Here is a 14,197-nt window from a genome sequence, read left to right on the forward strand (position 1 = left end):
GATTTGATCGATGCTTCATGGGTACACAAGGGAAACAGAGTCCTTTGTCCAACGGGCAGGAGCAAACGGATGCTGAGCGGATTGTAACCTAGTGAATTATAAATAAATGACACACACAGAGCTCTACCACGGCTTCGCACCCTGTCTCTAATGCAGCTGTAAATTTCCTTCCTTGTGTCCGTCTGTGTCACGGCCATTCCCGTTGTGTCAAAGACTGCAGGCTGTTTCCTTTAAAGGGTTTGGCCAGACGGGGCTCCAAGTTAATTTCCTGCCAGCGCCACGGTCTGAGCTGAGGTCACAGCGCCACTGTGCTGAGCAGTGAGGGGGGAGAACTCCACATAAGTTCTGCCAGCTGCAGATCTCGGCTGTGCCATGCTCTTACAACCTTCTCCAGAATACCGAGGGAGCTGTCTATACCACATGGCAGTGCATGTAATCGAACAGAGTAGTGGCTCATTCCCCAGCCAGGGCTGTTTCTGGAAAGGGTAATACAGCTGGGGTAAACGGCTCTGATTTGCAGTCACCTAGAACACTCGCAAATACAGAGATTTTCTGTTTTTGAAACTTGGAAAGCATCCTCTGAGACATTACTCAACCCAGGGAGAACTGCAGGGTATAAATCACTGTTAACTTGCTTTAAGTTTGTCAGGTCGTACTATAAATACCAAGGTGGGGATGATTTAGAATCATAGGACTTCCTCCTGATTCCAGCTGACGCTCCCATTGGCTCTTGCACTGATAACAGGCACTTCTGTTCCAACTGCAGAAGAATTACAGCCCAACAATTTCAGGGAAGTTGCAGCTGACAGTGATTTATGAGACTGTGTGTCGATTCTAAAACAAATCTAGAAGCCACATCAAAACCTGAGTCCTATATAGAAAAAAGACTGGGGGCGCCTGGGGGGTTCAGTGGGTTAAGCCTCTGCCTTTGGCTCAGGTCATGATCTCAGGGTCCTGGGATCGAGCCCCGCATCGGGCTCTCTGCTCAGCAGGAAGCCTGCTTCCCCCCTCTCTCTGCCTGCCTCTCTGCCTACTTGTGATCTCTCTGTCATGTAAATAAATAAAATCTTTAAAAAAAAAATTTAAAAAGGGGCGCCTGGGTGGCTCAGTGGGTTAAAGCCTCTGCCTTTGGCTCAGGTCATGATCTCAGGGTCCTGGGATCGAGCCCCGCATCGGGCTCTCTGCTCAGCGGAGAGCCTGCTTCCTCCTCTCTCTCTGCCAGCCTCTCTGCCTACTTGTGATCTCTGTCTGTCAAATAAATAAATAAAATCTTTAAAAAAAAAAAAGATTAAAAAAATAAAAAAGACTGGAAGAAAATATGTGCAAATATTGAGAATAGTGAAGAGCCTCTAGGTTTTAGGAAAACGAGTGCTTTTCTCTCTCTCTCTCTCTTTTCTGGACTGTGCAAATCTTTTACAATATGACTTTTCTATTATAAAATGTTATCAGAGACAAGGTTTATTTCCTTCCCGAAGAAGGCTTTGTGTGATGCCTGTCAGGGGAACAGAAGACAGGTAGGATGGTAATATCCAAGCCTGAAAGCAAGCTCTCCATGCTTTCCTTGGGGGCTTCCAGAAGGAAAGAAATGCCTTCTTATAGCTGGTTGGATTCGTCTGAGAACTGGACCACAGGAAACCAAAGGAACTCGTGTTGAGCATTTCTGGGGACCTTCATTAAGTCCAAGAAGGCTGGCATGCGGGATCCCTTGGCTAAATTCAGTGGATTGGCCCGCATCTGAGACAAAGCTCTCAGACAAGCAGTTACGTGTCAGAGTCATCCTTTCCCTGTTAGAACCTAGCGCCATCCCACTCTCTGTTAGATATTACAGAAGGTTTGATGTTAGGTTTAAGCTTTTCTCCATTTCTGAGATATTTACGCTCTAACAAAAAAAGAATGTCAGAATGGCTATTATCAAAAAGAAAGAGATCCAAAGTGCTGGCAAGGATGTGGAGGAAAGAGAACCTCCGTGCACTGTGGGCGGGACTGCCAGCTCGTGCAGCCACTGCGGAAAACGGGATGGAGGTTCCTCAAAAAATTAAAAATAGAACTACCCCATGATGCAGCAATTCCACTTCTGGATGTCTATCTGAAGAAAATGAAAACAGTAACCCGGAAAGATAATCTGACCCCATGTTCATGGCAACATTGTTTAGAACCGCCAAGACGTGGAAGGACCCAGGTCTGCTGGATGGGTGGATAAAGAAAATGTGGTATATATGTAGGTACAGTGGAGTGTTATTCGGGCATTTAAAAAAAAAAAAAAAAAAGGAAATCTTACCATTTGGGACCTTGAGGGCATTATGCTAAGTGGGTTAAGTCGGACAAAGAAAGACCAATACCGCAAATACTGTGCAATCTCACTTAGATGTGGAATCTTTAAAAAAAAAAAAAAAAGATACAAAGAATAGGCTGGTGGCTTCGAGGCGGGGGTCTTGGGGGGTCCTGAGAAATGGATGAAGAGGGTCAAAAGTCACAAACTTCCGGTTATAAAATAAATAAGCCACGTGGATGTAATGTAAAGCATGGTGGCTGTAGTTAACAATACCATATTGCATATTTGAAAGATGATACAACAATAAGTCCTTAAGAGCTCTCGTCCTGAGAAAAAATAAATTATAACTCTCTACGGTGACGAAGGTTATTAGACCATCACTCCCTCGAGATGACAAATATCGATCATTATGTTGTGGATCAGAAAACTAATATCATGTGTACGTCCATGACACTGCATGTTAATTTAAATTTAAATATGTCCATTATTCTGCATATACATTTAAATATTAATTTAAAAAAAAAACAACTCTACAAGGCCACTGGAAGTTACCTGTCCAAGCTTTCTGCTCAAAGACCTCCTAGTTCTCTCTGCCGCAAAGAGGGTCCTCGATATTTTCAGATGGAAGATATAAGTAAATGAAGATTTGGCATCTTAGAATGTGAAAGCTGGAAGGATCACCGTAGGTGGCCCCGTCCTGTCATGGATAATAAACAGGTGGGCCTCAAAAGGCCACAGATAAGCCAGCCAGAGTCACACAGTGGATGGCAGGCCTGGATCTTGACTCCGTGTCCTCAGCCCATCTCTGCCAAGGAGATATTCTTAAAACCCTGCCTTTTTTTTTTTTTTTTTCTAACAGCTTTGTTGAGCTATAATTCTCATGCCATATGATCCGCCCATTTAAAGTGCACTATTCAGTAGCATTTTGTATATTCATAGAGTTGTGTAACCCTTACCACAATCAATTTTAGAACCTTCTCATCACCCCAAAAAGAAACCCCATAGCTCTTCGCCACCAACCCCCACACCCCCAGCTGCAGGTGACCCTAATCTACTTGGTCTCTCTAGATGGACCTATTCCGGATATGACATGTAAGGGAATCATGCAATATGTGGTCTTCTGTGTCACTTCCATGTTAGAGCATGTATATTCCATCGTAAGGATATTGTTTACCCAAATTCATTAGCTGGTAGACGTTTACGTTGTCTCTCCTTTTTGAATCTTATGAACGATACTGCTTTTCATGTGGCTGGTGTTTTCATTCCTCCTGGGTATATACCTAGGAGTAGAACTGGGGGCGTATACGACAAGTCTGTGTTTAACCTTTTCAGGAACCGCCAGACTGTTTCCCAAAGCACTGCCCCGTGTTAGCTTCCCAGCAGCAGCGGAGGAGGCTTCCAATTATCTGTCTCTTTGATTATCGCCATCCTAGTGGGTGTGAAGTGGTACCTCATTGTGGTTTTGATTAACACTGCTTTTTTTAAACCTATGTGCTCAGAAACCTCCGGCACATGCCCACTGCATTTGTAAGGTCTTAACTCTTTGGTGTGGTCCTCAAGTCCTCCCCCCGTTGCCATGTCCAGTATGACCGCCTATTCTGCTACGCAGCCCTCTGGGAACACACCAGGCAAGCCAACCCGACCTCCCCTGCTCTTGCCTTCTGTTTCACAAGACCAGAATGCCTTCCACCTGCTAGCTGCTCTTGAAATTGCACTTGGATTGCAAGAAGCCCAGATGAGATGGGGGAATTCAGGTTCCCAGAGCAAAACTGGGAAGATACGAGAGTCTAGACTCTCTCCCTAAGGCTGGGGCTCAGCGGGATCCTGTGCAGGTGGGAGTTACAGGATGCCAGAGCATGCAGGTAAGGGCTGTGCGCTTAGTCACTTTCCTCTCATGGTTCAAGTGATAAGAGCACAGCCCTAGCTTTGTCCTCATCAAAGCCAGGGAGCGGGAAGGAGGACCTTGGTTTCCGTTCTCAGTGTTGGATTTTTTCCTCTGCTCCTCCCCCAACAGATTAGGTTGGGTACATTTTAGCCTGATGTCAGGTTTTTCTTACACAAGTATAAGAATTCCGATTAATAGACTAACTTGTGGGGCACCTGAGTGGCTGTCAGTTAAGTATCTGACTCTTGGTTTCAGTTCAGATCTTGATCTCAGGGTTATGAGTTCAAGCCCTGAATTGAGCTCTACACTGGGCATGGAGCCCACTTTAAAAATGTGTGTGTGTGTGTGTGTGTGTGTGTGTGTGTGTGTGTGTGTATGTGTACACACATATACACTAACTTGTAACAAAGATGTCAGTTGCTTTTTTTCATTTAAAAAGATATCTCTCTGGCCTAATCTCAGAGTTCTTATTCTGATGATGCTTTCAGTTCTGATAACTCCTTGAATTCACGTCTGTCACACGCACACCTCTACTATTAACCCAGCTATTGCTGTGAAAATCCTTTACCTAAATACTTTTAGAACTCCTCCCCCGCCCCCCGACTTGAGTCTCCTCATAAAGAAAAATGATTTATGTCGGTTCAGTGCTGTGATGGGCTGTTTACTCTTCCAGAATATTGCCGAAGCACCTTAAATCCCAAATGTCCTCTTTCTTTACTTTGTTTCAATAGCAGACACCCATCTTCACTGAGGATCCAGCCCTCAAAGGAACTTCCGTCTCTGGATTTGCCCATTTCCCTTATCGAGGCAGACATTTGGCTTAGAAATGAACAGTCTCTGAACAGGTCCTTCCCCTCACCCTCTGCCTCCTGGGTTCTCCAACCTGACATGACTGGCCAGCTGCAGGAAGGCCAAGTTTGCAGTAGGAAGACTTATTTCCATGAAGAGTAAATTCTCTCATAACCTTAGAGAGTAATGAAAGAGAAATAGACGCGGTTTCAGGGCCCCGCGGTAAAACGTGAAGAAGAGCTTTTTCAGTGTTCTGAGTTCTGACTGCTTTCCTGCGGGGAAGACCCGGCCAATGTCAAGTGTGAATTTACCTTCTGGGATTACCTTGATTACAAGAATAATCCACTGGAATATCGGCTAAGCCGTTCCTCCCCTCGCCAGTAGGTGGCGCTGAGGCCACGCTGTCTTCTGCTGCCCGTTCCAGGCTTGCTCTCTCCCTTGGACGCTGCTTTTCATCTGCGGTCCCTTCTTTGCCAGGTCTGTGTGCCCTCTCTATCAACCATTCCAATTCGTATGTGGCCTACCCTGGAAGCCCGACTACAGGCGAGATCGTGCTTTACGATGGACACTCCCTGGTGAGTTGGCAGCGACCCAGCAGACGCAGCCCTCCTGCTCGGCTGTGAGGTCAATGGCAGGTGTTGCACAGGCTCTGGCCTGGTGGGGGAAGTGGGGGAGGAGGGGCAGCCACACTGGAGTTGCTGGTTCCGGCCACACAGCGGTTGGGTGTGGAGAAGGTAATGCCACCTGCCTTCACAGCCATCAGTCAACACATGAGGCAGCACGCCAGGCCGAGTCAGATGTAGACAGTGTCGTGGAAACTGCCCACCAGCTGGTGGCCCATGGTCAGATGGAAGGTGTCGTGCTGTGCCATGTCATAGTGACCATGTCCAGATGTTTCCCGTTTCGGTCCTCTGCTCTCCGAGGCTTCAGGGAACAGGGCAGGATTGCTGGGGAACGTCCCCAAAAGTGCGCGTTGAGCATCCCGCCGGCTGTCTGTGTTCCCGAGGGCAGGAAGAGGGATGGAAACGGAGGCAGAATCTCGATAGACCAGAAGAGGACGTAGAGCTTATACGGCCTGGTGGAGGGCAAGAGAGAGGCAGGGAGCCCGGCAGATGAGGGGGGCATCTTGGAAGAAAAGAGGAAAGGGAGGGAGAGGAAATGTGTCTTCCCGCTTCCCCGGCATCAGGATCCACCTTCCCTTGTCACCAACAGAAAACAGTCTGCACGATTGCTGCCCACGAGGGGACGCTGGCCGCCATCACCTTCAATGCCTCGGGCTCCAAACTAGCAAGCGCCTCTGAAAAGGTGAGTGTGTCGCTGCGCCTTCACCGGGCTGTCCCGTCGGGGCTGTGCTGCATGGCTCCGTTGGGGCCGAAGGTCGGACACGTGGGGACTGGCTGGTCCCTGGGCCTACTTGGAATCCATTTCCAAGGGGCACCTCTGCCCCACGCGTGCTGTGTATATGGATACACAGTAGTTCAACAGGCAAAAGGCCTGGGCTATGCAAGATACGGGACACTTGACACAGACACTTGCGGTGTTACTGAGAAACGTTCGTGCAGGTCCCCCTTGACACGCACTGAGGCTGCATTTAATAAACGGTGCCAACAAAATGTGTGAGATTGATCCCTTCTGACTAGAATGGCCAGGGAAGGTGATCAAGTTGAACCTCAAATGCCATGAAAAACGTGTGTCTTTTGAGAGGCCGAGACTGAACATTCTAGCAAGCACAAGCATTCCCAGCATCCAAGCTTGCCAAGCCTTCGCCTGGGGCGGGGAGGGAAAAGGGAAACAGTGTTGCACACACGGTCCAAGAGTTTCTTCTACGGCAATATACACACAAAAAAGCCCCTGTGTCTGACACTTTGTGCTTCCTCCTCCGAGACAGATGTTCCAAACCAAGAAAACAAGCCCTTCTCTGAAGGGACATCTGTGTACGAAGCCATTAATGGTATGAAGTGTGCACCTGCTGTCTTTTCCAGGGCACCGTCATCCGGGTGTTCTCTGTACCGGACGGGCAAAAGCTCTACGAGTTTCGGAGAGGCATGAAAAGGTCTGTGTTCACTGTGAAGCCTGTATTGCGGTAGCCACCAAGTCCCACAGGGGACGGCTGGTGGAGGTTGGGGGAGGAGCAGGGAGGGGCGGCTCCGTGTCCTCCTGTCCCCTGGAGGAGGGTCACTGCCTGAGACACCTCGCTGGGTGCTCAGCAGACCCGAGAACTCGGCTGCTCTAGCACAGGACCTCGGCCACTGGAGCCCCAGGGGAGCCCCACGGGAGCCTTTTTCTGATGTGCGAGGGCCACTAGCAAAGGAGACGTGAGAGAGAACAAGTCACTGTCCAGAAGCAATTTGTCAAGTGTGATGGCCCGGGATCCTAGTGGCTGTGGGATTTGCAGCTGGATCTGTGCACCGAGCAGCTGGAAAACGTCTGAGATGACAGGAAGGGACCGTGCTTTGTTTCTTCCTGCTGGAGACTGGGACACCTTAAGAATCTTCCCAGTAGGAATTCCTAAATATGAATGACACCGTGTCAGGGGCATCTGAGGATACCTAGACTTTCCAGGACACATCGGGTTTCCTTAAAAAGCTGGTTTTTGAACCAGCGAGCAGTCACCCTCACCTTTCTGGCTCACTGGTCTGTCTCTGCGTCGCTGTGTTCCCAGGTACGTGACAATCAGCTCGCTCGTGTTCAGTATGGACTCTCAGTTCCTCTGTGCCTCCAGCAACACCGAGACCGTGCACATCTTCAAGCTGGAGCATCTCACTCACAGGTAAGCAAGCGCCACACGTCAAACCCACGTGGACCAGCCTTCCTGGTAGGTCTTCCCGACGGGGTGGTGTCACGCAAGGACACACGAAACCCGGGGCCACCCCCCGAGTTCACACCCTGGTCCTGCCCTGTGCTAGGAGACCCAGGCGGGTAATCAGTCCTCCTGTACCTCAGTGCAAAATGATCATCGAGGCCTCCTGGGCTTGTCGTGAGGACTAAGGGAGTTCCCTGGAGCCGAAGTATTCATCGAGGTGCCTGCACCCAGGAGAAGCTGTTGGCGCAGTAGTCTGCTAATCTCCGCCATCTGGCCCACCACGGAGTCGGGGGCAGACACTCCCAGTGCCGGTGCCTGCACCAGTGGCTGGAGCACAGCGTGCCTTAAAATGCAGCCGGGGGTGTGGGCATTAGTTTCCTCTCACTGCTGTAATGAGTAACCACAGACTTCATGGCTTAAAGGAGCACATGTTCATTATGGCACAGTTTGCTCGTCCAGGACCCCATGGCCAAGTTCTCCACCCACGGTCTCACAAGACAGAAATCCCCGTGTCAGGTAGCCCCACTCTTATCAGAGCCCTCTTCCAAATGAGTCCCATTCCTGGTAAGAATCCTGGGCAATGCAGTGGTAGCGGTCAGGTGCCCACATCCTTGGAGTCTCTGCTCAAGAGTCCACCCCCTTCCTTCCACACCTCGCCGTCGGCCCAGCGGTGCCGCACTGATCCCTTCCTGTGCGCTGGAGCGCTCCAACTTTGCCTTCTGCCTTCCTCACCTGCCACCAGGTGGATAGCCCTCTCTGCTTTTAAAGGCTCCTGTGATTAGATTAAGCCCAGCTGGGTAATCTCCCTACCTCCGGCCATCTGGGCCATATAACAGTCACTGGAGGGCTCATTCGTCTCCGTCACATGTTCTGGGGACCGAGGCATGGAATCTTGGGGCCATTCCTAGAAATTCCACCATAGCGTGTGAGCACTCAGACATAGACATAGCGTTAACTACCTGCTGTGGGCATGTCCACGCCTACCCTTGGAGATATCTCACACTGGAAAGGACTCTCCTCCCCACCAGCCATTGTCCATGACCTCTTCCCAAGGTCAAGGTCCTGCTTCTGGTAGCTTCTGGTCCATACCTTCCTCAGAACTTCAGGCGCCTCATGTCTTCTGCCTCTTTGGTGCCGTGATAGGAAATTGAAACGCGAGGTGTCAGCGATGAGCTCGGTTACACACAGAAGGCAGGTGGCAGAGTTAGCAATGACAATGACTCTCATACGTTGATAGAGCGCTGCACTTTATAGTCTTCTCACACACGGCCTCCCTCGGCTCACCACAGGAGTCCTGGGAGATGGGAGAAGTTTCATCCCTAATCAGCTGGGGTTCAGAGCCGTCCTGTGTGTTGCTCAAAGCCGGTCCCTGTCTACAAGTCCCAGGGTCCGCATGGAAGTAGCAAGTTTTATACCCACCCAGGCTTCTAGAGCTTCTCCAGAGCGAAAACTCCAGGGGTGTTTAGGAAATGTCCCAGGGACTTGCTTCCACACTTTCACAGTTGTGCCAAGAGAGGCCCCTCTTCTGTAACTAATTCTCCTAATGCGGTAGAACGTCTACGAGAAAGATCCTTTTGCCACCCACTTTGAAAATACCGTGCCCGGCCTCGTTCTGGCTGTTTGGTGTAGTACATGTGTGTCGGACACCGTACCCCACTCCTGTTGTGTATGTATTAGTGTGTGTCCGTCTGACACCCATACCTGGCTTCTGCCCCCTTCCTCTGAAACTCTATCCAAGGGTACCAGCAACCAGGTGAGTAAGTGCCAAGGATTTTCAGACCTGGCTCCGTCTTCCCACACAGGCTAGTGCAATGCTCTTTCCTGGGAAACCTCGTTCCCCCGACTGGTGTCGGAAACCCCAGGGGCTGCTCCCTCCCAGCTCCTGTTTGCCTGGAACCCCACGAATGTCCACCCCTGTTCATGGGCATCCCAGAGCTCAGTGTTTGCCCTGTAGTTCTTCTGACCCTGCATGGCCTCCCTAGAGCTTCTATTTGTTTTCTGGACTTTCCTATCTCCTCTCAGACAGCTTGTAAAACGTAAGCCCAGATCTCTTTGGGAGCTGGTGTGATAGTGTAGAGCACGGGAGGGCGGCTGGGCTGCTGGGAGTGACCCCGAGGTGCCGTGATGGAGTGACCCCAAGCCCTGCTTCAGCCCTGTCTTCATCTGAGTTCATGACTGGGGCTTCAGACCGGAAGTTACCATCTGAAGGCTCTCCTGCTTCCGTCAGCGATCTCAGAGAGCTGGGAACAACCCCTTCCTCCCCCGGGTGGCTCTTGACCTTCCCATCAGCCATGCATGAAGCAGGAGTCGCCGCGATGGCTCCCACCGGCCTCTGCAGCCCCGTTCCTCGGGCTGCCGCCTGAACTGGGCCTTGAGCATCTCCTGTTTGCTCGGTCATGTCTCACTCTTTCTGGGCTCTTCTTACCAGTCTGTCCTGTATCTCCTCAGTGGGCTAGTTTTCTGGAAGCGTTCCTTTAACCCTGACCCTCCCTCCTCAGAAACCATTACCGCCCCCACTCCCCCAGCTCTGGGAAAAAAGCGCCTGCTCCACCAACCCGGCATTCAAGGCCCTTCTTGGTGCGTCTTACCTGCTGTGCGGCCTTCCCGCCTCAGGCACCACAGCCAGACCAGCTTGGCTGTGGCTCCCATAGGCCTTGTGCACCTGCCTCTGCGTCTGCGGGCCCTCCCCGCTCCGCCTTCCTGTCCCAGTGCCCCCACAGCTGAGGTGGACCTGCCTCCAGAGCCCGCCTCGTGGCCACCACCCCCAGAACATCCCCAGTCGGTGCAGACACCATCTTATCAAAGAGCATCTGTCGTGTGCCAGGCATGACATGAGGTCCTCGGGGGGGGGGGGGGGGGTCACCTGTTCCCATGCTCAGGACAGCCCTGCCAGGTGGCATGTTAGCCAACTGAGGTTATCGTAGTTTCTCTGGGAGGTGAAGGAGCTCCATCCCCCTGTCCCTCCTCCGCAGTCCTGGAGGAGCGCCTACCCGCACCCTCCGCGGGGCGTCACAGTTGACGTCTCTGTGCCGTGTCTGCCCCGGGAACGCGGGGCCTCTTTGCCTCTTGGCACATCCCACCCCTTGGCGCAGAGCCGCAGAGCAAACAGGACGGGTCTGTCTCGTGACGCTCAGGATCACAGAATAAGGGCGAAACCTCTAAGAGGGGCCATCAGTTTCCGATGGGAACATCCAGGCCCAGAGGCTTGTCCAGGGCCCACCTACCCGACTGGTAAACAGAGTGAGAAAGAAGCCCGTGCTTCCCAGCCGCGCATGCGATCCCCACCAGCCCAGGGCCCTGCACACAAGCGGCCTCTCGGCAGTGCTCCCAGGAATGCGTGTGGCCGCTGGTCCTTGATGAGCCCCCAGTACGCACAGCGCAAAGGCAGAGCTGTGCCCCCACCCATTCCCACCCGTCACCGACAGAGCAGCCACCCCCGTGTCCGGCAGATGCCCGGAGATGGAGTCAGGTGACGGCAGGGGGCGCAGCAGGTCCCTTTGATTTATCTCCACCATTGGGAATCCCTGGGGACCCGGGCGGCTTCAGGGCTGTAACCAAACACCGTCCAAAGCGTCTTGCCGGGAGGTCTGCTTCCCACTCAGTCTGACCAGGGAGACCTTGACCCTGAGATCGCACTGTTCTTCCGCAAGCCGGGGACGGGCTTGGGCTTCGTTTTCACCAGAGTCCAGAAAGCGATCCCATCTCGTGCCCGCCCCTGGCCCCCTTCTTAGAAATCTGGAAATCAGATTAATCACCACATGCAATTCTCTAATGTAGGGAAGCGGTAGCATTGGGAACCTCTTAACGGCTTTGCGACGGCCCCTCCGCAGGACAAACAAGCCCTCGGTGCCCTTCTGGCACGGCCAGCAGAGAACGTCCCGAGCTGTGGCGGGTGGGACGCGATGCGAAGGCACAGTTCCTTCCCGCTGCCGCGAGCACATCCCCCAGCACTGGGGTGGGCGGGGAGTTGGCCCAGGGCCCGGCCCGCGGGGCCGTCTCACCTCCACCTGTGCCTTGCTCCCCCAGCCGACCAGAAGAACCTTCGACCTGGACTGGCTACATGGGAAAAATGTTCATGGCTGCTTCCAACTACCTCCCCACCCAGGTGTCAGACATGATGAACCAGGACCGTGCCTTCGCCACCGGACGTCTGAACTTCTCCGGGCAGAGGAACATCTGCTCGCTCTCCACGTACGTACGGCCCCGCCCACCCTCCGCCGGCAAAATCCTTCTCGGGGCTGTTTGCCCAGAGTGCAAAGTCCCCAAACACGTGCAGGGAGCCAAAGAAGGCCAGGAGGTGGCCAAGAGGAAGGGTGAGCAGACTCGAAGTCTGCTGTGTCCGTCAGCTGCTTTTCCTCCCTGGTCGTCATGCCTGTGTTGGGGGGCGAGGGTGCTGGAAGCTGGCAGGGGACCCCAACTTTCTGGTGATGATGACACTATCTTGAAAGCAATTCCCATTTTTTTTTTAAGATTTTATTTATTTATCAGAGAGAGAGGGAGAGAGAGCGAGCCCAGGCAGACAGAATGGCAGGCAGAGGCAGAGGGAGAAGCAGGCTCCCCGCCAAGCAAGGAGCCCGATGTGGGACTCGATCCCAGGATGCTGGGATCATGACCTGAGCCGAAGGCAGCTGCTTAACCAACTGAGCCACCCAGGCGTCCCAGCAATTCCCATTTTTACATAACTCTGTAACAAGGCTCTAGTTCCACAGTCCGGGTTCAGACACCCCTGGGCTTGACAGATACTTTATCTAAGTGGTTTAAAGGAGTTTGTTAAAGAAGCGAAACTTTTTTTTTTTTTTTTTATAAAACTAGCCAGCAATTCGGTGGGCCAAGTTTGTCCTTTGTCCTTTCTGCCCCCATTAAAGGCAGACAGCCACATAAGCCAAAAGCTGTGTCCTGCTCAGGTCAGCGGATATTTTGCTGCTGTGGCTTTTCACGGAGTAAGAGCAGGCACACTCCTCCTTCTGTCTCATCCCCAGTTACTTTCAAAGACAAGAAATAATCCTCCAGGTCGAACACTAAGGCCAAAAACACCCAGAATTGGGGGCCCGTGGGCTGGGTACAGGCTTCTGGGGCCAGGAGAAGCCAGTGTGATGGCCAAGGTGGGTGAGGCTTCGTACCTGAAGCTGGCCCGTCACCTGTCACTGCTGTCACCACAGCACATGTTTCCCTTGGCTCCTAGGATCCAGAAACTGCCGAGGCTGCTGGTCGCATCGTCGAATGGACACCTTTACATCTACAACTTGGACCCTCAGGATGGAGGAGAATGTGTCTTAATCAAGACCCACAGGTGAAGAGACTAGTTTTCACAAAAGCCTTTTAATTGCTGGCTGTGTCGAGCTGTCCCTGGGCCGGGAATGACAAGCCTCAGGGCCCTCGCTTGTCTTCCTCACCGGCCTTCTCAGCGGCAGACCTCGAGCGGGCACCCGCTTTGCGCGGGGCTCGGTGTCCAGTGCCCTCACCACCCAGGATGCTCTAGAAGAGTGCCGGGATGAGTACCACGCGCTCGAAGAAAGGGAATGTCTTCCTGCAGCCTTTCCTCCTCGTGCATAATGGGTGCTCAACAGTGGTGCCCAAACAGAATCTAGAAGTTCTCTTGACGTCTGTGACTGAGAGCAAGGCGACCTCCTCCGGCGGCGACAGGACAGCGTGAGCCCCCCCTTGCGAGTGTGGCTCAGCGTCCTCGCCAGGTGTTTCAGGAAGAGCAGAGGGCCCATCCTCGCTCAGTGCACATAAGAGAAAGAAGCTAAACATTTTTTTTTTTTTAATTTGATAAAACTCGCCAGCAACGCTGTGGTCCAAGAGCAAGAGAAAGGGGTCACTGTGAGTTGCATGATTGACCCAGGCCATTCAAGGTCCCTGGGAGGTCACATGACCCAGCGGTGTCCAGATAGGTCTATACTTTAAGCTCGAGTGGGCAAGCCTGAGCTTCCGGGTGCTTTTCCTTCTGGCAATAGCCTGGATATGTGATGATCTCTTTTTTCTCTCCCCTTACCCCAATTGCTGTAATTAGCTTGATTAGCTCAGGAACAACGGAAGAAAATAAAGAAAATGACCTCAGACCTTCATTACCTCAGTCTTACGCAGCAACTGTAGCCAGACCAAGCACCTCGTCGGCCTCCACGGTGCCAGGTGAGTGTGGATGGGGGGGCCTGGCCGGGGGCACCGTGGGGCCACATTTCCGACCGTGCTTTCTCTCTGCACCATCACCCATGGATGGAACACACTCCCTGAACCCCTTCCCTCCTCCCAGGTGTGGCCGTGAGAACAGCCTTTCAAGTCAGGTCCCTAAACCTGGCAGACAGAGCCCCAAATTACCTCCTCCCCAACAAGTAGTGTCACCCCTCTGAGAACTAGCCACAGGTGGAGAGTTGGCGGTGCCTGGGGTAGAAGGTGGGTGAGGTCAGCCAGAGGCTTGGAAACTGCACCTCGTGGGGACCGGACTCCT

At 52.4% G+C, this 14,197-nt stretch overlaps 1 protein-coding gene across 1 annotated transcript in view; it reads left to right on the plus strand.

Moving 5' to 3' along the window:
• The window catches only part of WIPI1 (WD repeat domain, phosphoinositide interacting 1), a 32,880-nt gene that overhangs the window by 14,996 nt on the left and 3,687 nt on the right, over positions 1-14,197 (plus strand). The window contains exons 5-11 of the mRNA XM_047708645.1: positions 5,424-5,521; positions 6,159-6,251; positions 6,929-6,999; positions 7,609-7,716; positions 11,776-11,940; positions 12,932-13,039; positions 13,763-13,881. Coding sequence (XP_047564601.1) covers positions 5,424-5,521; positions 6,159-6,251; positions 6,929-6,999; positions 7,609-7,716; positions 11,776-11,940; positions 12,932-13,039; positions 13,763-13,881 — 762 coding nt within the window. The remainder of the gene's footprint in view (positions 1-5,423; positions 5,522-6,158; positions 6,252-6,928; positions 7,000-7,608; positions 7,717-11,775; positions 11,941-12,931; positions 13,040-13,762; positions 13,882-14,197) is intronic.

This window comes from Lutra lutra, chromosome 16 (assembly GCF_902655055.1).
Source record: "Lutra lutra chromosome 16, mLutLut1.2, whole genome shotgun sequence".
In the NCBI taxonomy this organism is placed as follows: Eukaryota; Metazoa; Chordata; class Mammalia; order Carnivora; family Mustelidae; genus Lutra; species Lutra lutra.